This window comes from Centruroides vittatus, unplaced genomic scaffold (assembly GCF_030686945.1).
Source record: "Centruroides vittatus isolate TY-2023 unplaced genomic scaffold, ASM3068694v2 contig_453, whole genome shotgun sequence".
Classification (NCBI taxonomy): domain Eukaryota; kingdom Metazoa; phylum Arthropoda; class Arachnida; order Scorpiones; family Buthidae; genus Centruroides; species Centruroides vittatus.
Window position 1 is genome coordinate 1,651,640 of NW_027122249.1, and position 12,779 is coordinate 1,664,418.

The 12,779-nt window shown below is 34.4% G+C and overlaps 1 protein-coding gene across 1 annotated transcript; it reads left to right on the plus strand.

The window, feature by feature from the left end:
* The first annotated feature begins 5,867 nt into the window (after positions 1–5,867).
* LOC136977270 (dual specificity protein phosphatase 6-like) lies at positions 5,868–12,392 on the plus strand. Its single transcript, XM_067272734.1, has 3 exons — positions 5,868–6,483; positions 7,399–7,809; positions 10,894–12,392. Exons 1-3 carry the CDS (start codon positions 6,096–6,098, stop codon positions 11,214–11,216), a joined length of 1,122 nt encoding a protein of 373 aa, XP_067128835.1. The 5' UTR covers positions 5,868–6,095; the 3' UTR covers positions 11,217–12,392.
* Positions 12,393–12,779: the final 387 nt, after the last annotated feature.

Here is a 12,779-nt window from a genome sequence, read left to right on the forward strand (position 1 = left end):
AGGTGCTTCAGGGAATTAATTTTATACATTGATTTACAAAACCATTAAAAATCATATTCTCTCTCCTTCTCTTCATTTAAGCAAATATCCCCCAAAGCTTGGAGTTTAGATAAAACGGTGCCTCAGTTTTGAGAGGAAAAGGAAGGAAAGAAGACAGGAAGACCAAAAGCAAAAGGTAGAAGAGCGAAGCGGAGAGAGGAAAGAAAATAGAAGGACCAAAAAAGAGAATGGAAGAACAATTATAAAATATGAATGAATACAGATGCAAGATTAAGGAGAAACCATAAACTAAGAACATCTTCAGACCATAAAGAACAGAAACCATAGGAACACTTTCAGTTGAAGAAGCCTTCAATGTTGACAACACACCCAAATAAAAGAAAAATTTAATGTAATTTAGTTTATTTCTACAGAAATTACAGGAAATATATTTAAAAATTTGAACTGACCAATTAGAGCTAATCGCGTAAAATTTGGAATTATCATTTCATAATTAATATATTACATACAGGTTGGTCCATAAGCCAGTTAATCATTATAAAAACTAAATACAGCCTTGTTTTGATTCAGTCTTTACAATGGTTAACTGACTGACAGACTAACCTGTGAAATATATTTAATATTCTTAAATTAGAAGGAAGTGTATAAATAATCTGAAGCCATAAAAGTCCATTTATTCTTTAAAATAAGTGTTTTGAAGACATATTTCTCATAAAAGGCTCATACCAACAGGTTTCAGCCTTTAAACTTATAAATTTAAAGGCTGAGACCAGTTGGCCCTACTCCACAGAGAGATCTGGTCTCGTCCTCATGTCTACTGAGGCCTCAAATAGATAGTGGGTAGGCCTTTATCAACATTTAAAAGGCCGGATTGATTTCTTTAATGTGTTATTATTGATTTAATCGTCATTCTTATCAACATATGCATCTTTAGTAACATTATATGAGTAATTATGAATCGTTTTTTTCATTCCGAAGGCAAAAATCTTAAAAAAGAACCATAGATCAATCCAAACTTACAACATTTATACTTATATAACATATTTCATATATGTAAAAATTTGAATTTAAAGTAAGAGATATGATTGGTCGAAAATCAAATTTTTATTTAAATTTTAAAACATATTTTATGTAATTCATATCGTGAGAAAAAATAACTATAAAAATACGATGTATTTTTTTAATAATCAAAATAGATTATATAAGAAAACAAATAAAATAGTATAATTAAATAAAATTCAAATCCTTTGAGTTTAATCCATTTTTGAAATCATATTGAAAGTTGATTGGTTAATAATAAAATATATCGTCACGTGACGATTTGTTATTAAATTTTATAAGGTAAACAATTTCACGAACTTTTGCCGTGAAGCGATTGGTTAATAAAAATCTGCAATACGATTACAATTTATTTTACTTTATTTATTTATATAAATATCGATAAAAGATAGGGAAAGTATCAGACGACGTAAGCCTTCCTGAAAGATAATCTGATTGTAAAAAAATATCGGATGGTGATAATTTATTAATATTTTATTCTTAAAAATAAAAATAAAAAGTCTAAAAATAAACGAAAGAAACTTCAAGGGGAAAAATATTGGCCCTATATATTAGTAAAAATTTTAAATTTCGAATTACACATGCGCGTCAGACGATAATTTGAATTAATTACACGAAGCTGATTGGTAGATTTACATTACGTACGTTTTTAAATTTTAAATTTAAAATTCGAATTATCCGACGCATGCGCAATTAAGCAACTTTCGAATTATTTAACATTCGCTGATTGGTTAGTTATTAAGGACGGGGAAAATTTAAAAATTGAATGATTATAACGAATAATAAAAATTTTTTAAATAATTTTTCCTGGTGTTTTAGAGTATTTCTAAAACCACAGATGTTAGACACCTGTGGGTATTTCCTGTAAAATTCGTGGTATCAATTGCATCGCTTTATTCCTGGATATGTCATTGTTACTTATTCTATAAGAGTCATTTATTTCCTGTTAAACTGAATGAACAAGCTTAACGTTTATAATTCAAATATTTATTCAATGTATCATTGAATTGAATTTTACGGTTCCGGTTTTAAATTAATAATAATTATTTTATAACTAAATATCAAAAAAATAATAATAAACGAACTTAAAATTTAAAATACGTCATCGATGATTCGTTAGGAAATTAGTAAACGTCTATGGTTAATTTTATTAAATCTGATAAGAAATTGTATCATATTATTACGTTTCAACGGATGACGTATAATAATAAATGTTTAATATCAAGGTTTCTACAAAGAAACTTCAGTCAATCTCACTTCGAGCCATCCCCACCCACAAGCGATGGCGTCACTAAGACGTTTCTATGGTAACGATGATTCAAATCGGTAAAGGTGGAAACCAACGGATTCGTTTGATGATGATGATGGTGGTGGTGGACGGTGAAAAATATAATTGTAATATAGTCTGACGTCACACGAAAATATAATTTGGGATTTTTACGATCGTAAACGGGATCGTAATAATTAAACGAATTATAACCAATAGAAATGGCGGATTTTAAAAAGAAACAATATAGTCGCCTGGTGTACGGAAAGTGATTTAATCGGCCATAAATTGCGATTTATCGATTTAATTAAAATCTTTTACGCTAATAAAAGGGGTAATCGATGAGTTCAGATAGCAAATTTCTTACGGATACACAAGAAAATAAAGGAGAGAGATGTTGGAACCGGTATTACCCACGTTGTAGTGTATTACATTCATTCGAATTACGTCGTGTACGACACAGGTTATTTTAACCAATGAAATTTTAATTAAACACAAACATCAAAATAACATTTTATTTATTAATATCTCTTCAAAACGTTTCTAGAGTGTTTACATACGGAGAAAATGACGTGGGTGGACTAACAAACTTAGAATCCATTGACTTAAAACCTACGCTTAAATAGTTTGTGGGACAACTTACGAATTAATAATACGACATTTGCTGTAATTATTCCATCACCTGACTAATATGACTCTCCTCCTTTTACACGGATATTGTTAGCCACGTAACCGGTTACGTCCCCTCCCCTCCTAAGCCAGTTAGACTAATTAAACCGCCATGATACGGTGTGGCGTAGCCTCATCTATAGTAAATAACCACGTCATACCGTTCATTTCGGCCATCGAGCTGGCTAGAATGGCCAGCAATCGTCATCAGTCACTTGATCAATATTTGTCAGGTTAAATGATTACCTGATTACGTTTCCGATTAAACATCCGAATGTACACTACGGTAAATCACGTGATTAACGACGGATTATCTGGCATATGGTTCGCTAATTAGTACACTAGACAGATGATACCAATTTGATCACCTGACCGATTTCGCTTACCAATGTTTGGCTGGTTTATTAAACGATCACGTGAATAATGACGAATCCCCCTTATAAGATGACCTCACACACACACGTGTTAATTTAATTGGTCATCTGATCGATGTTTTGCATCGTTGACCGTTATATTGTCCGTATCAGTTATGTGATCAATTTTTCAGTTTGCCACGACACTCGACGTTCCTACCTTAATAAGGTAATATGCCACGTCGCGAAATCGATCAGGAACCCCCATCTTTAATTATGAAATTCGTGATCTATAACCAATTGTTATCGATCACGCAATTGATAAATTTTTGTACGAATACGGCCAGACCGAAACACGTTATCACGAGGTTGGTGTATCAGGCAATTTTTATTCAGTCACAGGACTGGTACCGACCGGTTCTCATCAGTCAGGACTCGTCTCTTTCACTCGATTCGGATCGGTGTAATCGGTTTTATCAATTACCTGACCTACATAAATTATACAATACACCTTCACCTTTGTTTACAGAGAAAATACCCGTTCATCCGACCTCACGCCGGTTATTCTAACCCATTGGTGTGATTAAATGACGTAAAATACGATAATAATTGTCTGAAACATTAAGTAAACTGATGGTACCGGTAGCTCGAATGTACAGCATAACCTAGTGATCGTGCCGCGACCGAGTGTCAATACAACTATCGATCACCTCACCCGTAAGAGGAAAAACAAGCGGATAAATCGGTTATATTTAAAACAACAACATAATTAACGGCCATTTGTCGTCACATTTAATTGATTAGTTAACATTCGACTCGACAGGTTATTCCAATTACCGTATTTTAAATTTGTTTAATAGTAATCATTCGACGACCGCATCCATTAACCTAATCACGTGAGCGGGTGACAAATAAACTCTCGCTCCGACTTAAAAGTACACGAAAATAAATTTAAATCACGTGACGAATTTACAACGTGACGAAACACCGAGCTTCTTAAGGGGATGGGGAATGAGATTGCCTTATTTTTCTTCTTCATCTTCATCTTCATCCTCATCTTCTTTGTCAAACTGAAGAGAAAAAAACACTTTAACGTCAATTACGTCATATCTTTAGTGTCTAAGCTAGATTTATATTGAATATTAAAAGATTCGACTAAAATAACTTCAGTGTTGGATGATGTATAAAACTATAGAAACTCGGTTACTATAGCAACAGTTTCATTTCGACCGGATAAAACAATATACTGCAATTCTACGTCATTCGATATCTTTACGTATGTGGGTGACCAAAACAACTGAAAAAAATAATTTAAAATATATATAATTACTATATTTATATATATTCTAATAATAAGAACGTGGCTCTATAGATTTATCTAATTTATGTATTTATTCTCTTCTATATTTAAACAGAAAACAAAATTTTTCTCCCCTGTGTACACGTGAAAAAGTGTAGTGTTTATGATATCATCTTTAAGCTTTCTTTCAGTATTTTTCTTTATTTTTATAAAATAAATCCAAGAATGTAGCTTGAACAGGAATTATTATTTAAAAAAAACTTCACGATAAAACTGCGGTTTATCCCTGTAGGTGTGTGTATAAATCAATTTTTACGGCATAATGCGGTATTTTTAAAGTAAAATGTCACATTTTTCTATATAAAAGTCATGTGTATTTATAGTATAATGTTAATTGTTAGACATTTTTAATACACTAGTAATTGTTTTTTCGAAACGTGGATTTTTTCTAATTGACACCACCGAAGATTTTTTTACTTACTTGTTAGTATTATTTATATCCAATTATGGAGACGTTCGAGTATTAACGATTCGATATTGTGATGCCACAAGGAGAAGGTAAGTGTATTATTTTTATTATTATTTTAAAATAGAGTTTTAGGTATAAGGGTAGTGTTTAAGGGGGTAGAATTAAGACTAGTGTGTATGGTGGGATGTAAGCGGTTTCTACGCATTAAAATTCTGTGTTGGATGCATTTTTAATAATGAAGTCATAGGTTCTACTACACGCCATTCAACGCTTTAGCGTGTCACGTCGTAGAGGTAGAGAAATATCGATTGCCGAAATGCTGAATGAGACCACCCACGCAAATCCTCAGTTTGTACAGGTTTATGTGTATTTTCGCTATAAAAAAACTGACTTTTCCCATCGTCCTCTTCGTCCAACCGGATAGAGGATGTCGGAAATTAATATAATACGCCTAGTGTCTAAACACGGGCGGATTAACATAACAGGGGTTAAGCAGAAATGAGTTTTGGTGTAGGTAAAATAAAAAAATTGTAGAATTTACGTTAGGTAAAGAGAAAAAGAAAAGAAAAAATGGCGATTTGGACGGTGTTTATGAGAATATTCTCTGCTAATAATGCGATTTAACAAAAACCGATCAAAAGCTGGCGCGATAGTAAGCGATTTTGACAGCTTCTCCTTCTACATACGCGGAGGGAAGAGAATCGATGACATCACTACCGGAGTGGCGCTATTGGCCGGTGGCCAGTCACGTGACGAGCCGACTGCAGTCAATCGCCCGAGCAGAGAGTATGGGAGGACAGAGCCCGAAGGTTCGCCGTTTATGTGATGGGTGTGAATAATCGATGTGCCGAATCTTAAAATGTGTTCGATACGTATACGTAGGATGAGTGGGACACCGTGTTACTTTAATGTGACATGATGAAAATCGAACGCTTTAAATGAGCAATTTTTTCTGTGCAATATAGTTCCGACAATAATATGCCCTGTCGGGAACAATCTGACCAATTGGTTATGTCTGTAACACCGGAATGGCTAGTGGAAAACATCATTAATCCAAATAGTGAAATAATCGTTCTGGATTGTCGCCCTACTTGCGATTTTCATCATTCCCATGTGCGCGGAGCCATCAATGTCACACTGCCCGCCTCGGTGATAATGCTGAGGAGACTAGCTAACGGCAAGTTTTGTATTCCTAGTTTTATTACGGATAGCGATTGCAGGGAGAGATTCGTCAAAACCTGGAAGAGATTTCCCATCGTTCTATACTCGGAAAGTGACGGCGATATGTCCAAACAGGGACCTTCCGTTCTGTGTACTCTTTACCATCGGTTACAGCAAGATGGCTGCCATGTTGTTTGTTTACAAGGTAAGTCGTGTTGATACTAGCCAAATGCTCTAACGCTGGCTTTCCTGATGATTTACCCTACTCGCTAGCGATTAATCGCTCTTATCGGTCGCCGTTAAACGTCACTTTCTTTTTTAAGGCCATTTAATTCCAACGCCTCCGTGCGACTCCTCTAGGTGATGGCGTAAAACCATGTGTAAAAATAAAAAATAAAATAAAATAAATAAAAAGATCGAATCGGGTGCAGTAACGAAAGTTGACAATGTAGTGCATGCTTGACGGCATGAGAGAATTGTTACCATGCGTGACAAAGCTTCCGGGCATAACAATAATGACTTCAGATGTAGTGGAGATAGTGAACCGAATTTCCACTCGCCATCTATTGTTATTTAACAGATTCGATTCTTATGTTTTTTTCTTTACAATTTATTTTTTTTTGTCTTCCTCTCTTTTTTTCCGAGTCTAATTTACTTTCCTTTAAATTAGCAGGGTGTGGCTCTCTACTAAGGCCGATCTAGTCGAAACTGGGCGTCATGAATGCCCTTGGCTTCATTCATCGCAGTGTTAGGTGTAACTCTACATTCGAGTCAAGGTCGTGGCTTAATTAGGAAAATTCAGTCATAGGAATGGCTAGTATTGCATTGGACTGCACGTGCGATTATTTTCGTAATGAATGAAATTTCGCCGTGTTTATCAGTAACCCAGAGACGGGCAGATAAGTTAACAGTGGATAAATCGCTCGCCTGTAGATAAGAGAGGGAGCGAGATATAGTCGTTTGTGTGTCCACGCGGTTTGCGCGAATTTGCACGAGTCCGCTTGTTTGTTTTGGTTGTCGACGCGCCGATAAAGGAGCGGTAAATAAAGATTTAGTGTCGCATCCTCATCCGGTTATTAAAATAATGCACTTTATCCAAAGAATTATCTTTCATTTTCAGAGGGTTTTAACGAGTTCGCTTCTCGTTATCCTGAGTGGTGCGAAAGTGGAAGACCCGAAGAACAAGTGGAAGCTACCCTACAGGGGTTGGGTAATCTTTGCATATCCCCCGTCGTGGATCTTCAAGTATCCGATGCGGACAAATGCGATAGTGGACTGACTTCCGATAGTCCCAACGATCCACCTTTCCCCGTGGAGATCCTACCTTATCTGTTTTTGGGAAATGCGGAAAATTCCACGGATCTGGAAGCCTTGGAGAGGCATAAGATACGTTACATCATCAACGTCACGCCCAATCTTCCCAATGCATTCGAGAACGAAGGGATAGGAATAAAGTACATGCAGATTCCCATACACGACCATTGGTCGCAGAATTTGGCCAGTTTCTTTCCAGACGCCATTACTTTTATCGGTAAGTTTTGTAATATACGTTTCATTGATGAATCTACCACACACGCACACGCACACGTTCTCACACACTTCCATTCATATTCTGAAGGATTCGCTATCGATCTCTGGCGGTTGTTATGGTTACCAGCAATGTCGGATAACGTGAGATTCTTTAACTGTGTGAAAAAATCGAATGTTTACCCTTTGCATCGTCGATCGAAGAACATTTGTAAAATCCCTTCCCTGCATATTCCCCATTACGTAGTGTTACCATTAAGTTAACTGGGTGTAGACCCGTAATTCTCTCACGTGTTTAGGACACTTGGGCACGTCTTAAATTCATAAAACGCCATTATTTGGTGTGTTTTTTTAAAGTGTAGTGTTGTTACGAGTGCTCGGTGACTGTAGAGCGTTATAAATAGCTTTTTATTGACTTAAAAATATCATTACTCAGCCTTCGTCAGCGTAGATAAGAAGCGGAAGAGAGACAGAGAGAGAGATATTTCGTATGATAATGCGAAAATTGCAAAATTCGTGGAGTAAATTTTTAAAGCGAAAGTTTTATTTTGATGATTTGTAACTTCGGAGGCGAATTAGATGTTACAGGACACGAAAGAAATGCTTGACCGATCAACTGATGTAAGAGAGAAAGGCAAAATTGCACGCAAGAAATACGAGTTGTCCGTTGACAAAGAATGAAGTAACGAGAATAAATGGACGTCACTAGTTAGTTTCTTACTTTGACATTGTGTGGATTACTGAAAATCAAATATATGGATCCTTACATACGTTTACCACGTGTTATTTAATAATTAAATTCGAAAGTCTCCGTGTGGGCAATAATCCCCCCGTATAAGTGAAGTATTACTCTTTTTTTTTTTTTTTTTTTGTTTTGTTTTCTAATAACACCCCTCATCTACCCAGTGTTGGTTTCTACCGAATGATATAAATTTCGATAAGATAAATTCTCATGGAATAAATTAGTATTGTGACTCCGTTCGTGAGATAGTATCTTGGTTTGAAGGGAGATAATTGTATGTAAAGAACAGATTTTGTTGTATGGCTGCAAGTCATAAATTGAATTTGACAATAGAATTAATTGGACTGTAGATTATTTTTTAAACCGTTTAAACGAATCTTAAAGATAAACAAACCGACAGAATTGTTTGCACAGGACGTCAATATTATGGAGCTTTCCGCCATTTTTCTTGGAAATTGATACTTTCCAGAGTTCTCTCTTGTATAAAAAGTATTGAAAGTTATACCTCTTTTTGCTTGTGTGTGTAGGTGTATGTGTTTGTGTACACGTACAGGCACACACCTACAAACACAAAACATTTATATATGTATATATTATGGTGGCAATAGTGTTTTGCGGCCCTCCTATCATATAGTAAATATAAGCTAGTTTCTAAAAAAGGAATCTTAATGCTATTTCGAGTTTTAATATAGTTTTTCTTAGCCTTGTTTTGATTAAAAATTGATTAAAAGCATCTAAATCCCCCCTGTCTTCGTGTCCTTCGAGTATGATTGGTAACAAGATACGATAGGAAACAACGCTTTTTCTATTAACATAATGGAAAATTTGGATTGTGAAAGCTTTAATCTCCCTTCTTAAACAGTTTAAAATCAATCTGTTAATGTTAAAATACTCATCGATACTGTACAATTTAAGTTTGAAAACGGAAAGTAAAAGAAAATCACCTCCGGTTAGTATTAAAATGATATATATTTTTAGTAGGAAATTCTCCATCTGCTACGATTCTTTCCTTTTCGTTTCCTGTTTATTTTGATGATAATTAAAGGGACTATTACTAATTGGATTCCTCCTATCGATAACGAGCGCTTAAAATAAAAAATAATAATAATAATTAAAAAAATGAAAGAAAGAACCCACTCGATCTCCATTTGTAATTCCGAGAAACGTGTCGAAAATGGCAGCCATTGTAAGGTCAAGTTATCGAGATAACATTCCAGGAAATGGGGCGATACAACGCTTTATTTTTCAGCTTAAGTGTACTTTCGGCTCGTTTATTACTTATAATTATAAATATTTAAAAGTGTTAAGAAGTCGATTGAAAACCTCGGAGAATCGTCATTGTTTGCGGGTAAAGAGAATTGGCCCACTGCCAGAACACCATCGGGGAAAAGGGGGAAATCCCTCCCCTCCCCTCCACTTAGCTGAGTAAACAAAACAGGAAGGGTGTGATAACAATTCCATTCAGGTTTTCTGCAGGAAATAATTTTCTGCAAATGTTAGTCATTTTTTCGCCTTTTTTTAAATAAAAAAATGTGATCAACACGTGTTTAGAAATGGAGAAAGGAAAAATAATATCGATTTTTTTAAAAATATTTCGTATTTCTCTTGTTATCTGTCAGCCAATAGTCTACGAACATTTTGTTTACGTTCTGTTTAATTCAACACGTGCTTAAAAATTGATGACAGAAAAATAATCCATTTCAATATATACACGTGTTCTTCTCCACATTTTAAATCGGTGACGTCGCGTTTCGATAACCAATCGCATTAGCACATTTCTGCGATTCGCTTTCTTCGATTGGTTAACAGGTGTTGGGAAATCGATAAGAGAAAATAATCAATTTTGACTGTTTTAAATATTTGAATTTCTGACGTCACGCCGTAATGACCAATGAAATTACATTAACGCCGTAATCGCGTTAATGTAATTTCATTATTACGTTCAGGCTGCTACCAATCAAATTTATGATACAATATTTTTAAATATTTCTAGAAAATTGAACTTTTCTAGTAGTCTTCGTCTTTTTCTTTTCTATTGATAAACATATTTAAAAATTCATGAAATGAAATAAATCCACGTCAACGGTTTTAAATTTAAATCTGGTGACGTAGTTTCTTTTAATAGCCAATCGCGTTTGGTAAATAATTCAAATTTTTTTTTTAACCTAACGCCTGATTGGTTAATCGATTAATTTAAATTTGTTTCTACAATTTTTCATTATTTAGACACTTAAAGTGCAGTTTTGTAACGGAGTTAATATAATCGCTAGCATTTAGATTGTTTTTAATGACGTAAAATAATCTGTAAAGGTGTGTTTTACAGGGTGTTGTTCTTTCTGTTTACAGATGACGCTCGCCAAAAGAAGCAAGGTGTACTAGTCCACTGCGTAGCAGGCATTAGCCGTTCAGTCACTATCACACTCGCCTATCTCATGCACAAATTGAGCATGCCTCTTAACGATGCCTACGATTTCGTCAGACGTCGCAAAGCCAACATTTCTCCGAACTTCAATTTTATGGGCCAATTACTGGACTATGAGCGTCAACTAAACTTGACTCCCGGACGTTGCACGTGTCAAGAAACACCCTGTAAATGTCGTGTTCTTCATTTTATATCTCCTACCCGGTCCACACCCGATTCGGGCATAGACATCGATAGGTGGACCTGACAATAATGGCGCCTTCCTCAACTAGTCACCTTCCCTGTGCCAAAATTAGCATCCGTGGTGCTGTTATCATCATCAATATTATCATTATATATATAGGAAAAAAAAATCAAAAACTGTTAAAAAAATTGTGTTCGACGAAAAAATAACGTTGGATATTGATATATATACATAAATTATATATATATATATATATATAATCACGATACTCGTCTGATATGTCGTCTACTACTTAAAACACAAAATCGATAATACTCGATTGCTGATGATCGATACAACTTTTAATTTTGATATTCGAGACTTAAAATTTAATAATTTTATTCCTGTTTTTTAAAAAAACGACTTTTTATGTACAAAATTAAATTATAATTGTATCCGCAATCCCTATTATCCGTCGACTACGCCCGCCATCAGACGTACGGTCGGCCGCAGTCCTCGTTGTAAAGTACCGGATAATCGGGGTTACGCGCTGCTTTTAGTTCACCGCGCGTTTTAAAAACTACAAGAGAGTGATTTTTTTGGTCACATAATCGTCGTTAGAACGGCAAAAATCTCTTAACCGGCGCGATAGTGTAAGAATTTTATTGTTCTCGAATACCCGATAAAATTGTATCGATTTTCGCCCACCTATTTTTTTTCGTGAAGTATACTCGTGACGTCATAGCACCAGATTATCATTGATCCACCGGTATTGTTTCGTTGAACCAATTATATATATAGATGAATAGATCTTTGCTGTAAAGAGAACAATTTAAACAAAAATACAGAGACGATACACACACATACAAACAAATACAAATACATACACACGTAAAAGTTGTTATTTCATTAAGAAGATTTAGATTGTGTTCAAGTGTTTACTGTCTTTGTACGGGAACCACTTTTCGATTTATTACAATCCCTTTTTTTTATATATTAAACGAGTTTCTTGCGTGTGATGTCATGGCATGATCACGTGATAGTGAGAATTGTTTCTATTGATTAATTAATGTGTGAAAAATTTTAAAAAATCTATCTATATATGTATATATATATTAAAGAAAACACAGAAGAAGAAGAAGAAGAAGCAGATAGAATTTTAAACTGTTGTCGATATAGTTATATATATATATATAAAAAAGAAAAAGCACAAAGGACTGATGCAAGAATCTCTTATTACAATTTATATAAAAAAACAAAGGAATTTAAAAGTTAAGTTTTAAAAAATTACAAAGAGCAAATTGTTAAAAAAAGTAAATAATTATTATAGAGTAAAAAGGAAAAAAATAATATCCTTTCTATCTGGAAATTGTTAATTTTGCAAAAGTTACAGTGCAGTGCAAGTGACAAACCAGTGCACAACCAGAATATGCAGGCAATGCAGTTCTATATATATATATATATATACAGTATAAAATAAAAAATAGGACACTCTTTCCACCAAACTGCAGCTACAATATATATATATATAAAATAAAATACAAAATGGCAGTTCGTGTAACGAGAATGTTGGGTACAGTTTGTGTTATCTATTTTGTAAATGTGAATATGAAAAAAAATATATATACATACATATATAAATATGTA

Excerpts from the sequence above, each read along its gene's own strand:
- LOC136977270 (XM_067272734.1), top strand. The coding sequence starts at position 6,096 with ATGCCCTGTCGGGAACAATCTGACCAATTGGTTATGTCTGTAACACCG. Across the intron at positions 6,484-7,398 it reads CCATGTTGTTTGTTTACAAG|AGGGTTTTAACGAGTTCGCT; the intron begins GTAAGTCGTGTT and ends TTTCATTTTCAG. Across the intron at positions 7,810-10,893 it reads AGACGCCATTACTTTTATCG|ATGACGCTCGCCAAAAGAAG; the intron begins GTAAGTTTTGTA and ends TTCTGTTTACAG.